The sequence below is a fragment of the Wyeomyia smithii genome, chromosome 2 (genome assembly GCF_029784165.1).
Source record: "Wyeomyia smithii strain HCP4-BCI-WySm-NY-G18 chromosome 2, ASM2978416v1, whole genome shotgun sequence".
Classification (NCBI taxonomy): Eukaryota; Metazoa; Arthropoda; class Insecta; order Diptera; family Culicidae; genus Wyeomyia; species Wyeomyia smithii.
This window is the reverse complement of record NC_073695.1, coordinates 62,611,485-62,633,447: the sequence shown is the minus strand read 5'-3', so window position 1 is coordinate 62,633,447 and position 21,963 is coordinate 62,611,485. Positions and strand designations below refer to the sequence as shown.

Sequence of the window (21,963 nt, the reverse complement as noted above, 5' to 3'; positions counted from 1 at the left end):
ATATGAAAAGTTGAAGTACACAGAACCTTTTGACGTGGGACTACGTCTTTCTTCACTATACTAAGGTACATTCTGGGAAAACTGGATTGAACATGTAACGTTTTTGGTTGGCGGAATGGAAGATTTTAGATGCTAATAGCGCTCAAACAACTGTTCCGATTTCAATAGTTAATATACCGTTGGAAAGCTAAAACATACAATTGTATAACATGATAATTTTAGTTGCCATTTTCTCATTACTCCGTGAAAATTGCGGGAAAGTTTGAAGGTCGAATATCCACATACATTTTTCATACGAATGGTATATTTCCCTAACGCAGACTTCAAAAACATAGACGAAATGATTTCACGCATTCAGTCATTGGCTAGCAATACCAGCCAATTGGCATCACCCAACGCAAGCGACGAAGCAAGACCATTGGAAGACTTGGAAGCCGTTTGGATGCTGCCGATAGTAATTTGTACAGGTATAGTGTGTCGTATACCAAGTGTGTGTGTCTGAGTAGCGTTAGCGTGTGTATCCCAAGTAGCACACAAAACATGTTAGAAAATAAGTAACAACGAAAGTAGTCATATAAGTGTACTACAAGCGCAATTGAAAACTCGTGTTATTATATTGTGTTTGAAGTTGTTCTTCATCAGTCATACAACCGCATTTCCAAAACAAGCTCGTTTTTTCTGGTTTTGGTGATGTTTTTAATAACATGAGTTCAAAAATAACAATCACCATCACTTGGTCTTTTCGCAAGACATTACACCATCTAATAACAGTACTACGTACCTGTAAAATGCTTTTCCTTAGTACAATAGTCGTAGCATTCAACACCCAACTTAAAATTACTTGAACAAATTAATATTTAAATTATATGAACGATTTCTATATTTATTCGAAGCGGTTTTGACGCGCCATCAAAAGATAAACAAAACGCATGCAGTGTAACCAATATCACTTCAGTTTTTTGTTATTGTATAACTGACCACGTTTTCTAGTTTTGTTAGATTTTATATCCAGATAACGTTGAAACTATGCGAAAATAGTTTCAATATTCAAGCGAAAGAAACAACTCTTTTTGTAAGGTTGAATATTATTTTTTATCATCAATTTATAATCAATTAAAACTGCCACTGATAAAAGCTATTGTCGATCAAGTTGCACTGCGCAGACACAACACATTTGCGCATGCGCTTGTCAACAGTTGTCATAGCAACAGATTTGCGCATTGCCGTATTTGTACTCGAGATGTATTTTGCCACTTAATTCTATCAAGCTGGCTTGCTTTCATGCAGTTATCGGTACTTGTTCTAGTAGCCTTCATGTTTTGCGCTTTTCTGGTGATAGAGATGTCTTGGAATAGGTAACGTCAACTATTATATACCAACGTGTGTTACTTGGGATGTGTGTGTCTGAGTAGCGTTAGCGTGTGTATGTGTGTGTGTATCTGAGTAGCGTTAGCGTGTGTATGTGTGTGTGTGTCGGAGTAGCGTTAGCGTGTGTATGTGTGTGTGTGTGTGTCTGAGTAGCGTTAGCGTGTGTATGTGTGTGTGTCTGAGTAGCGTTAGCGTGTGTATGTGTGTGTCTGAGTAGCGTTAGCGTGTGTATGTGTGTGTGTCTGAGTAGCGTTAGCGTGTGTGTGTGTGTGTGTGTGTGTGTGTGTGTGTGTATGTGTGTGTGTGTGTGTGTGTGTGTATGTGTGTGTGTGTGTGAGAGAGAGAGAGTGAGTAGCGCGCGCGTGTGTGTGTGTGTGTGAGTAGCGTGTATGTGTGTGTGTGTGTGACTAGCGTGTGTGTGTGTGTGAGTAGCGTGTGTGTGTGTGTGAGTAGCGTGTGTATGAGTGTGTGGGTAGCGTGTTTATGTGTGTGTGAGTAGCGTGTGTATGTGTGTGTGTAAGTAGCGTGTGTGTGTGAGTAGCGTGTGTATGTGTGTGTGTAAGTAGCATGTGTGTGTGTGAGTAGCGTGTCTGTGTGTTAATGTGTTTGTGTGTGTGGATGTGTGTCATTGTGTATGGATGTGTGTCAATGTGTGTGTGTGAGTAACGTGTGTGTATGCGGCGTGTGTGCGTGTATGTAAGTGGCGTGTGTGTGTGTAAGTAGCGTGTATGTGTGTGCGTAAGTAGCGTGTATGTGTGTGCGTAAGTAGCGTGTATGTGTGTGCGTAAGTATGCTATGGTTTATGACAGGTGTACGTTTTTTTTGTTAATTGATTGTTGTGTATGGTATTTGTACGTTTGGTGTGTGTTATATACTATGGCTATTGCAGAATTAAATCTTTACACCCACAATAGTCCCACATCAAGCCTACGTTTGTGCATTCAAGCACATACCCTTTAACTATTTTTTCTGATTCACTATTTACCCAATCAACGTTACACGGAATGCTAAAATATTTCACCCAATCAGAATGTGTAACCCGCATGGGCGAAGCACAACGGTACACGAAAAAATAAACAACAAACTAACTATTAATATGGGCGAGAAGTGAAAACTAAGGCTTTGCATAGAAGTAAAAAACAGGATCGTGTAAACCGAGTATACTCTGGAACTGGGTGCGATTGAGAAATGAAAATATAATTTCGACCTGGGTAAAAATTGATTAACAAAATGCCGTTCTTTAGATGAAGCACCAATTTACGTATGGTGGTTTATTTGTTCCCCGTACATTTCCTTTGAAAGGTTAAATCAATTATACTAGTATGAATCGCTTTGCTTTTTTTTAATTTTACTTTTGCCATAGATAACAAAAAGGCAAACTAAAATTACAATGAAAATAAGAATTACTAGGTGTGTTTGGCAAACATGGCAACGATAATAGGAATCAATAAGACTTCAAACCGAAGAAACTGAATCAGCAATAATGACAGATAATGTTATTGCGAATACATTTAATAGGAATACCTGAGATGCAAGAGTAGAATCAAAATGTGGAGAATGCCAATGCTGCTAGTGATCGTGGCTATGAGAAGAATTTTTCCTTGAGGGGTAACAATTCTGTTCAAGGTTCCGCATTCTAGCAACCAAATATTCCATTACATCAGAAAAATCACCAACTTTTCAATTACGAGTTGTGTCATAAGGGACCATCCATTAATGATGTCACGCATTTAGTAGGGGGAGGGTGCTTAGATTATTGTGACATTTTGTGACAAATGGGGGAGGGGGGGTTAGCTTGAGTGTGACATCACATTTCAACTCAAAAAAAAAGACACAAAGCCATACCACAGAGTTCAACTAAGAACTATTTATGATGTTCGCATCATTCATTCATATTGTCGCTGCCGCACTACTCTGCAATTCGCTGGTGAGTCCAGCGACGCGAAGATTTCTAGCGACGTCATTTTGTATGATTGTTTCTCGCACAGTACAATGCAGTTTCAAAGTTCTTTGGTTAAAATGACATAGTTTTGCAACTAGAAAACAATCAAAACTATTAGAAAATATTACAGTCGCATATTTCGGGACATTTTATGTTGAATCAAAGACTACATTATATTAAAATACTACGAAATTCGCTGGAAAATCCTTGTCAGACGAGCGACCCGTCGCTTCCGATTTTTCTCTGCATGCACAATAGTTTTACGATCACTTTTTTTTTGCTGAACGTTCGCTTGAGATAAAATGAAATAATTTTTTTTAAGATTAGAAAACATAATGTTCATTCGTTCTGTTTTGCCGTGCATGTTGGTTTATGAATTAGAGCGCAATTCAATGCATTTTTAGTAAATTGTGACAATACGTAAATAAGAATGATTTGTTATTGTACCATGAGGAGAAAATTTGGATTGCGAATTGTTATAAGAAGAGGAACTAAATATGGAAGGTCTTTTAGGAATCAGCAATGATATTGCAGTTAGTTATGCGACTCCATCAACAAAATGCTGGGACCAAGGATTAAGCGCCTTTTCTAGTTATCTTCTATAATCTTCTTTTCTTTTCAGTTTTTATTTTAGTAAAATCGTTCCAAATTAGAAAAAATGCATTTTTTACAAATTTCTTAATTTTTAATCATTATAACCAAGGAAGGGGGGGATATAAAAACGTGACGTTACTGAGGGGGGGGGGTCAAAAAAGTGGTGACAGTTTGTGACAAGGGGGAGGGGGGGAGTTAATTTTTGCCAAGTTTTGCGTGACATCATTAATGGATGGTCCCTAATAAAAAAGATAATTTGATCTCTAATATTCAATTAAAATAACTTTTGTATAGAATTAAATTGAGCGAAGCTTGTGTTATCATGACTTATGCCACCATTTCAATTCCAATACTCATTAATAATGATAGTACTGCAAATAACAGTGAAATTACCTAAAACATAAAAAAGTACTTAAATCCTGAGTTAGTCTAAAAATTTAAACGATAACACTTAACACTGATTTTGCGTTAGAGGTCAAACTGAAAAAAACAAAGATCAAAGTTTTTCAACCATTCCTGGTAGTTTTGGTGTCCTTAGCTAAGGTAGAACTGCGTTAAAAGGTCGCACGAACCGCTTTCACATTTGCTTACAGGAAAACTTCATTCAGGTCTCTGAAGACTTTACGCACTTCTGAGCTGCTGAAGCCTTTAACAATCAAAGAATTTTGCAATTTATCAGGACGTTGAAAATTAAAAAAACTGGCAGGTAAAAAAGGAGGAATTCTAAATTTGGAAGTACCTACCAGCTAAATTTTAGGTTTTTATTACTACTTTTTTGCCTTTCTCCTAGAAAGGTATAGCAATCACTGGAAAAACCAAAGGTATGAAAGTGGTCCCAATGGCCGAATGTCATATACCACTCGACCCCTTTCGACGAACTGAGCATTTTCTGTATGTGTGTGTGTGTATGTGCAGATTTTTATTCTCACTCACTTTTCTCAGAGATGGCTGAACCGATTTTCATGAAATTAACTGCAAATGAAAGGTTTTGTTGTCCCATAAGACCCTATTCAATTTCATTGTAATCTGATTTTTGGTTTCGAGGTTATGTATCAAATAGTAAAAATCATAAAACATCATTATATCGAAAACTACACAACCGATTTGAACAAAATTGGTCTCAAAAGGACGGGCTACCTGGAAAACCCTTAAGTTTGGAATATTATAATGATTGAACATGTTGTTCAAAAGTTATGAAAAGAAACGTGTTCTGAAACTGTTTAATCTCACTCATGTTTCTCAGAGATGGCTGAACCGATTTTCATAAAATTAGTGTCAAATGGAAGGTCTAGTTGCCCCATAAAACCCTATTGATTTGTTTTGTAATCGGACTATTAGTTTGCCTGTTATGTTTAAAAATGTGAAATCCAGCTATGCAAAGGAACATATTCCGATGACTACTTGGACTCACTCACTTTTCTCAGAGATGGCTAACCCGATTTCCACAAAATTAGTGTCAAATGAATGGTCTAGCTGCCTCAGAAGACCCTATTGAATTTTACTGTAATCGAACTGTAATTTCATCTGTAATGTACCGACTTGTAAAAATCACGAAACTTCATTATCTCAGAAACTACACAACCGATTTGGTCAATATTGATATCAGTTGAGCGGGCTAGTTAAAGGTTTACTGATGAATTATGATTGAACACGTGGTTTCAAAGTTTGGCTGCCCTATACGTTCCCATTTCATTTGATTATAATCGAACTTAAGCAACTGTTATGTATTAAATTGTTAACAATACAACGAAAGTCTATTATCTCAAAGAGTACATGACTTATTTGAACATTACTAGTGTCATACGAACGAGTCATCTCTCAAACTCACAAATAACAAACTTCATAACAATTTGATATGTGGCTCAAAAGTTATGGAAAGAAAAGAAATTCAAAGACTATTTAAAACTATACCTGCTTTGATCGATATATGTGGCCTTAACATAATTTAAGTGTGGCATCGTACTATTTGAACGTTTCAAATTCATTGATTTCTTGCGATGTGTTTAAAGTCTGCAAATGCTTAACCAATCGGCCATAGGATATGATCAAAGTCAAATAACAACTCGTTTGAAATGATTGGTTTTAATCGAAATGACAACATCCTCGACTGTTGGCTTGTTTACATCGCTTTAACTCTAAATATATTTATATTGAGTGGTATTCGGTCATTTTCAGCAGATTTTCTGGCATTAATCTTACACCGGAAATACCCATATTGTGAGGTATTTAGTTATTTAGGTTGTTTTCCAAAAATTAAAGTGGTCGTCTTTAAATTCAAAATGGTGTCCAGGGTCAATGTTTGGTTTCTATGCATCATCACGTTTACGGAAATATCCATATTGAGTATTATTCGGTCATTTCCCACTGTTGCCTAGAAGTTGCCATTTAGCAATACAAAATGGTGCCTGAGGACAATTGTTAGCTCCTTGCATAATTCTGGTTCCAGAGATACTCATATTGGATAGTATTTTAGGCTGTTTTTCACAAACCGGTAGTCGCCATCTTGTATTTCAAAATGGTATTTAGGATACTGGTTAAAGAAAAACTCATATTGGGTGATATTTGGTCACTTTGGACTGTTTTTCAGAAGCCGAAAGTCGTCATTTTGGACTTTAAAATTGCCTGTGAAATCAATTTCTGTCATCTGGGCGTAATTCTGGTTCCGAAAACATTCATATTGAATGGTATTTGGTCATTCCAGAAATACTAATATTTAATGGGAATCGTCCATTTCAGGCTGTTTTCCAGAAACCGGAAGTTGCCATCTTACAATTCAAAATGTTGTCTGAAGTCGATTTGTGGCTCCAGTGCATTATTACGGTTCCGGAAATACCCATATTGGGTGGTATTTGGTCGTTTGCGCTGTTTTTCCGACACCGGAAGCCGCCATTTTGGATTTCATAATGGCATTTGGAGACAATTTCTGGATTTTAAACGGCTTACTGGTTAAAGAAAAACTCATAATGGGTGGTATCTGGTCATTTTCAGCTGTTTTCAGAAACCGGAAGTCGCCATCTTAGAATTTAAAATGCTATCTGTGGTCGATTTTAGCTCCTGTGTATTATTCTAGATCCGGACATTATTATATTGGGTGGAAATCGTCCATTCCAGGCTGTTTTCCAGAAACCGGAAGTTGCCATCTTACAATCCAAAATGTTGTCTGAGGTCGATTATGGAACATATTTGTTATCACTAAAAACATTCACCTGTCAATATGGTTCCATTTAGTTGATTAGTTCGCGAGATGTGCAGAAATTTGTGAAGAAACATGTACTTCCAGAAGAGGGAAGGGCGTCGAACCATTATGGACATATTTGTTACCTCTCAAAACATTCACATACCAAATTTGGTTGTATTTTCTTGATTGGTTCTTGAACTGTGCGAAATTTGTGTTTCATTTTTATGGGACCCCTCCCTTATAGAAGAGGGATTCGGATGTCAAACCATTATGTACATATTTGTTACCACTAAAAACATTTACCTGCCAAATTTTGTTCCATTTGGTTGATTAGTTCTCGAGATGTGCACAAATTTGTGTTTCATCTAACTATTAGGACATATTAGTTACCCCTTAAAACATCCACATGCCAAATTCGGTTTCATTTGCTTGGTTTGTTCTTGAGTTGTCCCCCCTTCCAGAAGAAGGAGGGGTCTCAAACTATCATAGGAACCTTTATCGGCACCAAAAACCCCTACATACAAATTTTCACGTCGATCGGTTCGGTAGTTTACGAGCCTATATGGATCAGACAGACAGACCGGACTGTATTCTTATATGTATAGATTACAACACCAATATTTTAGAACCTAAAGAGTGAATATACATTTATTGGATTGAAGCGTTCATGTAAATCTGTTTTTACAAATAAAAAATTGAATGAGAAAGGCTGGGTCTGACCACTAGGTGGATTAATTTAGGTTTTTTTAATTGTCATTGTAATATTTTCAGATAATTTTATCAATCACATCTTGGATGGACATCATAATTATGACTTTTAAGTAATCGTAGTAAAATATTGAACATCTCAAATTAGTACAAAATCAATCGAAGAGCTCGATCAGACGTTAATTATAATTATTCCTTTCTTTGTCATCGCTAGTATCATTTGTATGAGTGGAAGGTCACAAAAGGCTCTAGCTTGCTTGCTTTGAACTCTCTTGATAATAAAAACCGCTTGCCAGTGGAGATCAGTCGAAATAAAATTGTCTTACAGAACGAATCACACTGTTTATCTTACGATAAGAACCAAACTTAAAACTAACACTTTAACTGACCAATTACAAGTGAACTAAATCTGGAATTGGTTCTTCGGGTTCTTCCGATGAACTGGCTCTTTTAATTAATTCGCAATCCGCTCGCGAAGAGCCAGTTCTTTTGAGAGCGATCACAAGGATTCGTTCTTTCAAAGAACTGACTCTTCTGATCAGCTCGTGAGTATATTGCTTGTAGCTATATAGATTCAGAAGATCAGTGAACCAATCCTTTTATTATTTTCGCTCTACTTTTGCTTTTGCATTCCACTTGTGGTAGCTGCTGGGAATTCTTTCGCAAATGCGCGCGCGGCTTTGCGCTCGTAAAAAAAGGTATAAGCTTTCACATGGCCCTCGTTTGCGATGTCTGATCAACAAAATCAGTTTTTTTGCCTGAAGTAAAAGAGCGGTAGATCACTCACTCACTTTGAAGAATCAACTCTTCAGATCAGTTCGTGAGCAGATTGCCCACCTCTGGTGCACACCTGATCTCAACTTTTCATGCCTTTCAGACATTTGGCATCAAAAAAATTTTCGATATCGACAATTTCATGAACTACTACCTGTGCTTTTCTTCATTAGGTGACATCCATAAATAATGTAACGCAAAAAAAAACCCAATTTTTGAACCCCCACCCCCCAATGTGTAACAAAACGTTACGCCAACACATACCTCCCCATAAAAACTACATAAGGCTGTAGAAGAATTTGCTTAACAAAAATGCACTTTTTCGGAGAGTCTCTCCAGAGATTTTCCGTTACGTAACGCTGATCTCACCCCCCTCCTCCCTTTGTCGAAAAACTAAAACATTGACCGCTTCGAGGTACGTGTTCCCGAGCTCCGATTGAGCTGAAATTTTGCTTGGAGGCTTTTCTCGACAAGAAGAAACTTTTGAGTACTACTTCTATGCGAGATTTGAGGTAAAATTCTTTTCATACAAGTCATTGCCACCCTAAGCACTACACATAGTACGACGAATTGTCTTGGCTATGAAAAATAGAAAAATCAAAATTTCAAATTACAATATTAAAAATATTTAAAATTTAAATTAAAAATAATATGAGTAGTTTTACTCTAGTAGATGATGTTGCGTTTGTTTGTCAATTTTAAATTCTGTGCACACTCGGTATCAACAAGACGGTTTTTTCTATCGCAGAATTTTGTTCATTCCGTTACTGTGTACTTTAACATATACGCATTGTCGAAACTATGTATGTGCATCGCCAAAACGACGGACCTGAAAACTCCGAACATCAATATCCGCTTCTTGCACAAACAAAATAATTGGCTGATCAAATTTATTTTTCTCATTTAGCAGCGCAACAATTTGTGGCGTGGTTATCTTTCTTGAAAGATTTCCTTCCTTTTCCATAGCACCATGCCACAAATCTACGTCAGCTGTGCTGAGCGGGTATTTCTTTTCGTTCAAAACTTTTTGTATTCTCTTCCGAACGTAGGAAACGATTGGTAAAGAGCGGTGCTTTCAGCGTCTGATTGAAGATAAGGTACGGTGCTGTGAGAAGGAAACAGTTCACGAAATGGTACATAACCAATAATGTACTCAAAGTACACTTATTATCTCGCCCAACTTTTTGTGCAATGGTGCAGCAAGGTACGACCCTATATCATGTTCCATTTACGATTCAATGATTACCAATAAAAACCTTTCCTTTCAATTTTCGTTTTCGAGTGAGTAACTCGAGCTTTACATTGCTGTGCAATGAATACACGATTTCTGCTTCTTTTCACCTTTTAGTTACTCAAAAAGATTAAGTTCTGAAATTAAATAAGGTTCCTCTTTGAACCACTACAATAATCAAAAGTTAGTATATTTTAAGCACTGATTGAAGCGAAAATTCAAACTTTCCAACATTTGTCCCCACATCCAAACCTTACTCTAACGATTATACGAACGAAATGTGAAATGGACACGTGAGCGAGAATGGATGCAGCACTTTTACGGCGTTTGGCTGGTGGATGGTGTTTCCCTCCTGTCGAAGTCCAAATAAAATATTAACGGTGGCAAGCGAATGACTGCGGGACTGATATCGGTTTTATTGAATGAATAGATTTCCGCTTTGAGTACTGGTTGATATGTGGGACACATATCAAGCCAACTTGATGGGCCGTCGTTCAGTTCAATTACGGTCATGTTTTTCATTATAAATAATTATTTGTATGATACAGAAGGCCTAAAATTGTTATGCACTAGATTGCTAAATTTTCTGGTTGGGTAAATTGTTTTTTGGTATAATCCGACTACTTATAATTGATTAATATAGTCGATGTATGTTGTTACTAACTTAATATTGAATAATAGAATTTTGATTAGAACTGTAAAAAAATTAGCAACGCTAAATTAAGTTAAAAATAAGCTCCAATAAGCTGCTCAAGGCTTTTTGTAATTTCTACAAACTACGTAAAACGCTGCGTTACGTTTGAATGTCAACCGATAGCCACCTGACAACGTATGTAACAATAGCAAATGTGTATTATTTCTACGAATAATGGCCAAAGTATATAGTACAGTAAGAAACTGATGATCTGTAATCTGCTTTTTCACGGATACGTAGGGGGTAAAAACCTGCCGCGTAAATTTCTAAATCCGCGCGAAAAAACGAAATTACGCGAAAAAAAAACAGCGTGAAAAGCGACTTTTTCGTGTATATTTCTTTCGAAAAAACAAAATTACCAGCTACAACTTTACCGAATACTTTACGCCGATCAAACAAACCGTTTAGGCACTAAAAATATTTGTAATCATCAATACCTTCCCTACATAACATTTTTCAATAGCTTCACAAAAATGAGTCGTGTTTCAAAAAATAAAACCAATAGCCCGTAGAAACGTTTATGCAAAGTTTCAGCCGAATCAAAAGTGGTCGATTAAATCGATTGCCCGTTTTTTGACGTGGGACTACGTCTTTCTTCACTATACTAAGGTACATTCTGGGAAAACTGGATTGACCGTGTAACGTTTTTGGTTGGCGGAATGGAAGATTTTAGATGCTAATAGCGCTCAAACAACTGTTCCGATTTCAATAGTTAATATACCGTTGGAAAGCTAAAACATACAAGATTTGTATAACATGATAATTTTAGTTGCCATTTTTTCATTACTCCGTGAAAATTGCGGGAAAGTTTGAAGGTCGAATATCCACATACATTTTTCATACGATTGGTATATTTTCCTAACGCAGACTTCAAAAACATAGACGAAATGATTTCACGCATTCAGTCATTGGCTAGCAATGCCAGCCAATTGGCATCGCATTCATCACCCAACGCAAGCGACGAAGCAAGAAAGCAGAGATGCTTCCACGTGATTGGTTCTTCCCCCAATCTCCCAAGTTCTCCACACTGAGTGACGCTATAAAAGGACATTCCGTGTTGAGAGAAGATCATTCCCTGGTCGACCGTCAAGGCGAACAGTTCGGATATCGTTGGAGATGTTGGGATACAGCCCGAAGCTGGACGTGATCGGCACTGGGGACCATTGGAAGCCGATGAAAGGGACCATTGGAAGACTTGGAAGCCGTTTGGATGCTGCCGATAGTAATTTGTACAGATATAGTGTGTCGTATACCAAGTGTGTGTGTCTGAGTAGCGTTAGCGTGTGTATGTGTGTGTGTCTGAGTAGCGTTAGCGTGTGTATGTGTGTGTGTCTGAGTAGCGTTAGCGTGTGTATGTGTGTGTGTCTGAGTAGCGTTAGCGTGTGTGTGTGTGTGTGTGTGTGTGTGTGTGTGTGTGTGAGTGAGTAGCGTGTGTGTGTGTGTGTGTGTGTGTGTGTGTGTGAATAGCGTGTGTGTGTGAGTAGCGTGTGTGTGTGTGTGTGTGTGTGTGTGTGTGTGTGTGAATAGCGTGTGAATAGCGTGTGTGTGTGTGTGTGTGTGTGTGTGTGTGTGTGTGTGTGTGTGTGTGTGTGAGTAGCGTGTGTGTGTGTGTGAGTAGCGTTTGTATGAGTGTGTGGGTAGCGTGTGTATGTGTGTGAGTAGCGTGTGTATGTGTGTGTGTGTATGCTATGGCTATTGCAGAATTAAATCTTTACACCCACAATAGTCCCACGTCAAGCCTACGTTTGTGCATTCAAGCACATACCCTTTAACTTTTTGTGGAATTGCACTACACTGTAAATCTGATAAAAATCACTTCTAGCAATTTCGAATATATATAAATCAAGCCTAAGATACGTTGACATCGTCAGCAGTGTGCGAGTAAATAAGTAGTTACCGTGGAATTGTGTGAAATTGATCACCTGAAAATTCATGATAAAAAATACTAGTCAAAAGATACTGATCTTACAACACTAGGCAATGTTTACGTGTCCTAAAATGCAACTTTGGAAAGATTCACATACCTGTCAAAGTTAACCCTTTCATGCCCGGTGCAATTTTACATATTTTTGAAAATCTCTTCTAACTCAGTCAAAACTCAATCAAATTTGATCAAACCAGTTTCCAAATAACAAAAATAGGTATTGAATTTACTTAAAGTAATCTAAACTAAGGGTTGATTATATATAATTTAGAGAAGTGAGTGAAGTTTGATAAAAGCTCAAAAAATATAATTTTTAACGATGATCCTTCCATACCATCAAAGTAATACTGATGAATTCGCAGGAAACCATTAAGATTTTAATTTCCGCGCTTGTTCTTAGGCAACAAACAGAATTGAAATCGATCTTACGATGTTAAAATAAGAGAAAATTTAGCAAACTGCAGCTCGTCAACCAAAATGAATTAGTTTTAACCTGAAATATCGTCAGTTACGTTTCCAAACTAGCTATGATTGATATTTTTCAGTTCATAAACCATCATTTATCATAACCATATCGAAAAAAGCACTTTTGCAATGGAATGTATGGATTTCAAGGGTGATCAATTTCATCCCGATTTATCTCATAGTACCTTATGGAATTCTCGGATTTATTTCATGAAGTAGACGATAGAAATTTCATCAATAGCCATAGAGGTTTTCTAGAGCACATACCAGTACTTGTTTTAAATATATACTATTTCGGGAAAAATGTACATGGAGCTAGTTAATTGGAAAATATTATGAAAATTGATCAATTTCACCCCGTTCCATGGTGTCAGTTTTGGTACGATATATTTATTGTTGTGAGTGTAAACCACAACACGTGGTTTCCGTGGTATATGAAGTTATACGTACGATGTGCACCAAACGAACAAACGCGATCTATCAAAAAACTTGATTTTTTTTTACAACTCCATTGAGTCTATGGAGTTGTATGGGAAAATCAAGTTTTTTATTAAAATATATTGCGTATTGTAAAAGTAAGTACTAGAAAGTGAGAATGATATAAAAAAGGGTAACTAATAACAGTTTTTTCCAGGCATTAAGCAAAATGCTCGTGGAAATTTCGATTTTACTACCACTACCACTACAGCGTCATCTCTTAGTATTGAACATTTTTTCGGGTGTCCCATTGTCAGGGTTGATATTTGTTGACACTCTTGAGTGAAAGTGAAAAAAAGCATCCATAAACGTTATTTTTTTACAATCCTTTCAGAGTTCTCCCTTCCCGCTTTTTGCATGGAAGTGAACTGTCAAAACACCTCATTATATTTCATGCGATGAAAGCAAGACAACAAAATCAGTTTATCAGTTAACGAAGGTTGTCAAGGCATCGGTCAGTGTCAGTGAAAAAGTGTTTCGGTGAAGTTCATTTTGGTTGAGTGGACTGTTTGTTTTTCTTTTTCGCCTTGAAGTGAAGATCATTTGGTTGGATTTGTCGTCAAATTTTTTTCCGTAACCCTGAACGATGCGCGCGACCTATTTCATCTGAGTATAACAGCACGAAAATCTAGTGTATCTGAAAGAGCGTTGCGATCATTGGAAGTGAAAATTGAAAATGACTTTCTTCAGCACTGCCCATTGTCTCATTATCACCTTATTATCATTTATGAATTATAAAGTAGCTCTAGATCGGTTGTTTTGAAAGGTAGAAAAAACTTTTTTTACAAAGTTAAATAACATTAACGGAACAGCAACATTGTAAAACAACTTTCAATTTTATTTACATAGATTCGTATTTTTGTTAGGCATTTGATTTTATCGAAAATTTTGGTCACCCTAATTTGTGATAACATAAAAATGACCACCTTACCATATGTAACAACTTTGTAGAAGAAAGTTTTTCTCTAGAATATTACCATCGTGCTCTAGATCCAAATTTTCCTCTAAACTCGTTCCCCTAACGCTGCCGAATGGTTAATCAAGCGTCTCCATCGCTTCAACAGTGAAAGGAGGCGCACTGTTACCGTTCGCGTTGGAGTGGGTGGGAGCTGCTTGTTCATGTAATAGCAAAATCGGGATTTTTAGTTGCAAAAACAAGTACAGCATCATAGTAACATAGAATAGTAACATAGAATCGCTATGTCACTATCACTAATATGCGTCGTGAATAAATTGCTATTGTTTCACACAGAACCTGGGGTGGCATTGTGCAGCTCGATTCGAACGATTTTCGCTATTTTCGAGCACGTCAAATACTGCGAGTTTTGCTTTAAGCTCGAAGAAGCTGTCATTGTAATTTGTCCTTCGGCTCATCTAACCCGTAATACGACCCGTCGAAAAAAAATACGAAAAACGAAACGTAGCGCTCACCAGCGATCATTTAGTTTCGTTCGAGTTACTCGAAACGAAATGCGCAATGTCACCCTTGATATAGGTTGTATTTGCGTCCACGATTGTCAGAGGGAGGGGGAGAGGCGGTAATAATAGTGTCCACGTGGACACGATATTTTTTCCTAATAAATGTAAAACTGCTAAAAAATACTTTGACTTATAACAATATTGAATATAATAATAATAAATCTATTCGTGACCTCTTCGTTTTTGTGGAAAGATCTTCAGAAATGTTGTTTTTTTAGATTCATTCAAGGCAATTTGAAATCATTTATAATAAACTATGTTGTAACTCCCTAAAGCACTTTCAACTAAGCTGTGAGCTGCAATCAGGTTCATCCCTGTATGGAACCATCTTTAGCTAAATTTGGAATCACTTTTTGCTTTGCCCATTCAGGCTGAATCCGAATCATTTTCTTTTTGGCTTCTTCCTCTCGTTAGAATTACTTTATTTGAACCAAATTTAAGGTCATTTCTTTTATTTTTTCGGGATTTCAGGGGCGCTTCCAAGAATTTTTAGTTAATTTGGATATTAAACAATTGTTTCCATTGTTGTTTTTTTTAACCTTCAGAAACGTTTCGCGACCATTTTGAGCAGAATCCCAAATTCATTCCCTTTATCTGTCAGGCCTTTCAAAGTACACTAAAGTCGCTTTTTAAGCGGAGGATACGTGCCGCGTAAATTCCGGAATTTGCGCAAAATCCGGAATTCGCGAGAAAAAACCTCATAAATTCCGGATTTTTCACAAAGTCAACTAACATTAACGGAACAGCAACATTGTAGAACCATCTTCAATTCTATCTACCGATAGAATGGTTAACCTAGCGTCTACATCGATTCAACCGTGAAAGAAGGCGCTCGATTAATGTTCCTGTTGGAGTGGGAGGGAGCTGGTTGTTCATGTTATAGCAGAATCGAGATTTTCAGTTGCAAAAACAAGTATAGTATAAGTATGATTACACAGAATCGCCATGTTACAATCACTGTGCGTCATGAATAAAATGTGCCATTAAACATCCCCCTCCACAAAGGTTTCCCACAGAACCTGATTTAGGTTATACGCAAAAGTTCACAATTGTCCACGGAAGGGGGAGAGGCGGTAAGAACACATGGACACGATATTTTTTCCAAGAAAAAAATTGAAATCTGCTGCAAAATACTTTGACTTAAAACAATAATAATTATAATAATAATAAATCTATGTGTGAGTTCTTCGTTTTTTTGTAAAAATCTTCAAGAATGTTGTTTTTTAAGATTTATTTAAGTCAAACTGTATTGTAACTCTTTGAGGCACTTACAAATAAGCTGTGAGCTGGAATCAATTTCATCTTTGTATGGAACCACCTTTAACTAAATTTGGAATAACGCTCGGTTAACGTTAGGCCCTTTTAGGATGAATTCGAATCATCTTCTTTTTGGCTTCTTCCTCTCGTTAGAACCACTTCAATTGAACCAAATTTAAGATCATTTTCTTTATTTTTTCGGGATTTCAGGAACGCTCTCAAGCATTTTTAGGTAATTTGGATATTAAACCATTGTTGGTTTTTTAACCTTCAGAAACGTTTCGCGACCATTTTGAGCAGAATCCCAAATTCATTCTCTTTCATCTGTCAGGCCTTAAAAGGTACTCTAAATTGCTTTTTAAGCGAAGGATACGTGCCACGTATATTCCGGAATTTGCGTAGAATCCGGAATCCACGTGAAAACAACCGCATAAATTCCGGATTTTATACAAAGTCAATTAACATTAACGGAACAGCAACATTGTAGAACAATCTTCAATTCTATCTACAAAGATACGAAAGTTAGATATCTGATTTCATCGAAAATTTCAGTCACTCTAATTTGTGATAACATATCATGTGTAACAACTAGAGCCTTGTCGAATGGTTAACCTAGCGCCTCCAACGATTCAACAGTAAAAGGAGGGCGCTCGATTAACGTTCGCGTTAGATTGGGTGAGAGCTGCTTGTTCATGTAATAGCAAAATGAAGATTTTCAGTTGCAAAAACACGTACAGCATCATAAGCATGAAATGAATAAAATGTGCCATTAAAAATCCCCCTCAGAACCTAATTTAGGTTGTACGCAAAAGTCCACGATTGTCCACGGGAGGGAGGGACGGTGTAATAATAGTGTTCACGTGGACACGATATTTTTGCCAAAAAAATGGAAATCTGCTGAAAAATACTTTGACATATAACAAAAATAGTTATAATAATAATAAATCTATTTTTTACTCCTTCGTTTTTTTTTTAGATTTATTTAAGTCAAACTATGTTATAACTCTTTGAGGCACTTTCAACTAAGCTGTGAGCTGGAATCAGTTTCATTCCTGTATGAAACTACCTTTAGCGCAATTTGGAATAACTTTTTGCTTTGTCTTTTTAGGCTGAATTCGAATCACTTTTTTTGGCTTCTTCCTCTCGTTAGAACTACTTCATTTGAACCAAATTTCAATTATTTTGGATATTGAACCACTAACAATGGATGTTAGTTTTTTCTAGCCTCCAGAGACGTTTCGCGACCATTTTAAGCTGAATCCTAAACTCACTCTCTTTTATCTGCCAGGCCTTTCAAAGTACACTAAAGTTGTTTTTTTTTTGTAGCTTTCAGCCTTTTCCTCACGCTCAATAACCCGAAGATTCCGATCCAAACTGTTTTGTTTTTATTCTCTCCTAACTTCGGAACCAATCACAGCAACATTTAGAATCAATTTATGCTTTATCTTTTATTTCTGGTCTTGGTGGTTTTAAACTGAGTCTGGAATTATTATTGTTGTTTTTGGTTGACATTGTTCATGCTTAATCACTAAATAAACCACAGAACCGAACGTTTTGATATTTTTCTTTGTAAAATATGTCCATTGTCCAGGTGGATAAAAAGGAGGTAAGGGGTTTTTGCTGACGGCCAAGATTTTTCACGTCTGAAATGACGATTCTTCCGTCCACATGGAATATGGACGACCCCTGAATACTTCTTTTATTTATTGTTATAAATGTTTCACAAAAAAAAACGTGAGGTATTTAAAGGAACGCAAAAGAAACCGTTAGAAATTATTTTACATGAATGACACCCAAAAGAAGTAAAAATAAAAATCCAATATTATTACACTGACCAACACAGATTTCAACCTAGAACTCAAACTGGAAATAAATGAGATTATAGCTCTTTTACCGTTACTCTGAACTTTAGTGCTCCTAGCCAAGGCGGAGGTGCATAAAGTTTCCAGAGGCATCAATGAAGTTTTTCTGTTAGCAAACAGTTTTTCTGTTTTACTTTTGTCGATCAGCTTTTCCATGAAAATTCTCATTTTTTAGTATTCTTTTTCTTTTTATTCTTTTTTTCGACATGAAAGACTACCTCAATAAATAAAGTAAGCCACAACTGTTGACAATAGCCTATGGCAATAATAGGGTTGTTTTGATACTACTGTCTTCAATAATTCCATTGAAATTCTCAATTTATGACTTTTTTTAAATTTTCCATCCCATCCCAATCGCAAATATTCCTTATCTCTCGCTATCAGTGTCTTCGATGATATTGAATATGTTTCATTACTTCTTCTTCTTAGCTAGAATTAGAGCCTAGGTGACTCACGCTGTTGTGTTTAATTGACTCGGGATTTGAAGCCATCTGTTGGTGTGCTACGATCCTACTGATAGGGACTTTTTCGAGAAGGCAAAACTTTTAAGCACTATCGTTTCACGACATTATATGACCAATGAACAACTTCAATAGCCAATTACTTAAAAGTCATCAGAAAACTTTTTCAATGTTTAACAAATTATCATCTAATAGTCAACAACAAATCACCAAAAAAGTTACAAGCCATCAGTTACATCACTGAAAACAAATAAAATAGAATACAAAGCGAGGTGAAAATTAAAGAAAGCGAAAAAGCATGAATTTACCCTTGCTAAATGGTTGAGAAAAAAAAACAAACTGTCGCTGGATTATATTATATTTGCTCACAGTTCCGAGCAAAGCGAGATTTATACGGATGGCATTATTTATGCTACTGAAAAAATGATCTTTTTATTAGATTCTCACTTCGCTTGGCACTCTATTCAATAATCCAAAGCAGAACAACGTCCGCCTGGTCAGCCAGTGTGAATATACGAGCAACTTATAACAATGATGCTCGAAACTAGGAAACTAGATGTGAGCCATGTCCTACAGTTTACTCACTCGTGGATAAAGATTTTCAAATGTAATATTTACGCTAACTCACAATCACTTTCTTTTCCTTCCTCCATTGGGTTTATTTTCCTTGGTTTCACCCAATCGGTTTTAAATTTCTTTTATTCTTCGGTTTATATTTTACCTTGAAGCTAATTTTTTACCTTTCATAGAGCTTTGGTTCCACGAGTAAAGGTTAACAATTTCCTGTGTTCGCGCATTCAAATTTTATTTTTTTTTCAATTTTTAATGCCAAACATTCTAACTGTTTTGAGTTATTTCAAGTTCCAACAAATTCATAGATTGCTGTCCCGAAAAAATAGCCTTTCGTAACCATTTTTTCGATAAGCTACTGTCTGTTACACGCTACTAGTAATAGCCTGACATACTTTCCAACAATAATACTGTCAGAAAAACTCTTTCGGCGAATGTACTGTAATGGCTGTAAAGGTTATGAAAAAGAAACAGCATAAGGTCCTTTTGAGGCCTTTATTCGGGCATGTTCTATTTCCCACTAATGATTCGTTTTCATTTTCCTTTGTAGGTCGCTACCACAGTACAACATGCCCACGATGAGGATGAAGTGGAAATCATCAAATCCGAGTGCAACTCGGTCATCATTCTCGACAGTGAAGACGAAGACGACAATGACAACGACAGCAACAAACCCGTTTCTAGTGCTGCTGGTTTTGCCAGACTTGATGAAATCGAGCATTCCAATGCAGCAGCCAACATCACACTGATACGAGCCGCAGCACCGGATATCGATACGAAACACCCTGTTCCAAGTGGAAAAATGCTAGAAACTGATCAATCATTCACAATGGAAACCATTTTCAATACTCCACCTCCGACGCCGACAACAGACGATACGAGTGAGAACTATGACAACGGTTTTATCCTTCAACAAACTGACTGTCAGACCGGTGCAACTTTTTGCGCTACCGGCGGCTCCGTTTGCAAAGCAAAAAAGCAGAAAAACGTGCTACCGCTGGGAGTCAACTTTAGAATATCCAGGAACGTTCGCCTGCAAAATAGCCGTGTAAAGCGAGACTTCCTGACAGCTTTTAGGAAGTTGACGTCCAAAAATTGTTTCCAAGTTAGACTTACTTCAGAGCTGGCAGATTACTGTCTACTGAAGAAAATGTATGACAGTGTTGTTTTCGTAGATATTTTAGACATTAAAGACACGAATGTTAGTCCTGGCATTGCGCTGAAGTCATACGAGGAAGATGAAAATATGTTAGTCAATAAATCTTTCGATTATCCTTCCTCAAATAGGTTCGAGGAACCAAGTTTACCGAATCACTTTCAAATGAGATCTTTAGTGGATAATACACTTACGAAAGACGACCAGCTTCTGACGTTGATAGCAGCAATAGACGATCTCCCACCAGCTTCAGTGGATTTTGCTGTTTTCTCCGAAGAATCGGATCGATTTTCGATCGAGATTCTCGCCAACAATCAAGAGCCACCGTCGTCCGTGATGGACGAAAATGCTCTCTGGCATAGCGATGCCTGTTCCATGTTCGCTGGTCTAGATTTTAATCAATGGTTAGACCCTGAAATATCAAACGTGCCATCCATGATCATCTGAACAGCAAGCAAACTTCCTATCCATCAGTTACGAACATAGCCAGTAATTTATCGGTTTCGAACATTTTGCCAAATTGGTTTCAGAGTGTTGTCGAAGCAGAACAAGTAGCACTGTATCAGTACAATCAGAGAAAATATACTTGACCTAAGAAAGTTATTAAGGTGTAAAACAAACTAAACCAACATGCTCTCAAGCAGGCTGAAGAATTTAAATAGAGTTTTAGATGTAGGTTATAGAAATAAACCGACCAAGTTGGGAAAAAACTTTAAAACGACGAAAATAGTAGTTGATAAACTTCAAAAACAAAACGAAACAGCACAACATATGCACGTAGGCGTTAGATAGCTTCTAGGGTTAGGATAAACTTTTTCGCGTTAAGCCGCAACAGCAGCAGTATCTTTTCCCAATACAATCATTCTATATTCCTATGTCAGAAATAGACGACATCAAACGTCCCTGTTTCTACACAAATAAACACAAATCTCCATACCACGTGGTTTCCAATGTCAACGTAAAAACTTGCTCCAGCACGGCTTTAGACTAAGAGAATCTACATTGTCTTTATATTGAAAGTAACAGAAAAAAAAATCGGTGTCTAATCAATGTGATTGTAATGGTGATACGTGTAAAATTGTTCTCACTTTTCAAACTAGGTTAGGATTAATGCAATCGAGCTTCGATTTTTCTTTCGGATAGCAGGGAAAGAGACAATCGGGTTGTTCTCTATATAAGGGCCAATGCTGGGTATTCCCAGCTGTCGAATCGTTGTGACGGAAATAAATTTGTAATCGATGCGAGATTGAAGCTAGTTTTGAGTGTTACGAAAGAAATCCAACAGTGTTATGGTATTACAGATACGAAAACTCAAAGGTAGTGCGCATAAAATGCTAGACATATTTAAAACTACTAGTCTTCAGTTATCTCTATTTAAAATTTATAATGGCGTTAATTTTTTAAAACCCTGCAAAACTAAAAAGCTCGAAAATTTCAAATACTGACTCGTAAAAAATGGAAAAATACTTGAATTTATTCAACTAATCAATAATTTGCAAAAAAAAATATCAGTCGAAAATTAAAAAGTGGCAATAACAAAACAACAAAACATAGGGGAACTGCACAATTATTCATCTCACGACGCCCCCATATTCATCACACTGTTAATTATGGATGAATCACATTATCATGAATGAACGTAGCCGCAGCCCGTCGTAGTAGGTTACCTAGATATCCGCTGTAGTTGTTTACGTGCGAAATTGGTAACCTAGGTAACCACTGCAATGCTGTCGATTTATGTCAATTATGTCGGAATAATTTAACATTTTCAGTATGATTTTTTCGTATTAACAGAAACTGATTTGGCAACTTTTGATTTTCTC

General features: G+C 36.8%; 1 protein-coding gene across 5 annotated transcripts in view; it reads left to right on the top strand.

Moving 5' to 3' along the window:
• Nucleotides 1–21,386, top strand: part of LOC129721214 (uncharacterized) — a 246,426-nt gene extending 225,040 nt beyond the window's left edge. For all 5 annotated transcript variants that reach the window (XM_055673513.1, XM_055673512.1, XM_055673516.1 and 2 more), the window contains one exon: nt 19,535–21,386. In XM_055673513.1, coding sequence (XP_055529488.1) covers nt 19,535–20,587 — 1,053 coding nt within the window. In that variant the 3' untranslated portion in view covers nt 20,588–21,386. The remainder of the gene's footprint in view (nt 1–19,534) is intronic.
• The last annotated feature ends 577 nt before the right edge of the window (nt 21,387–21,963 follow it).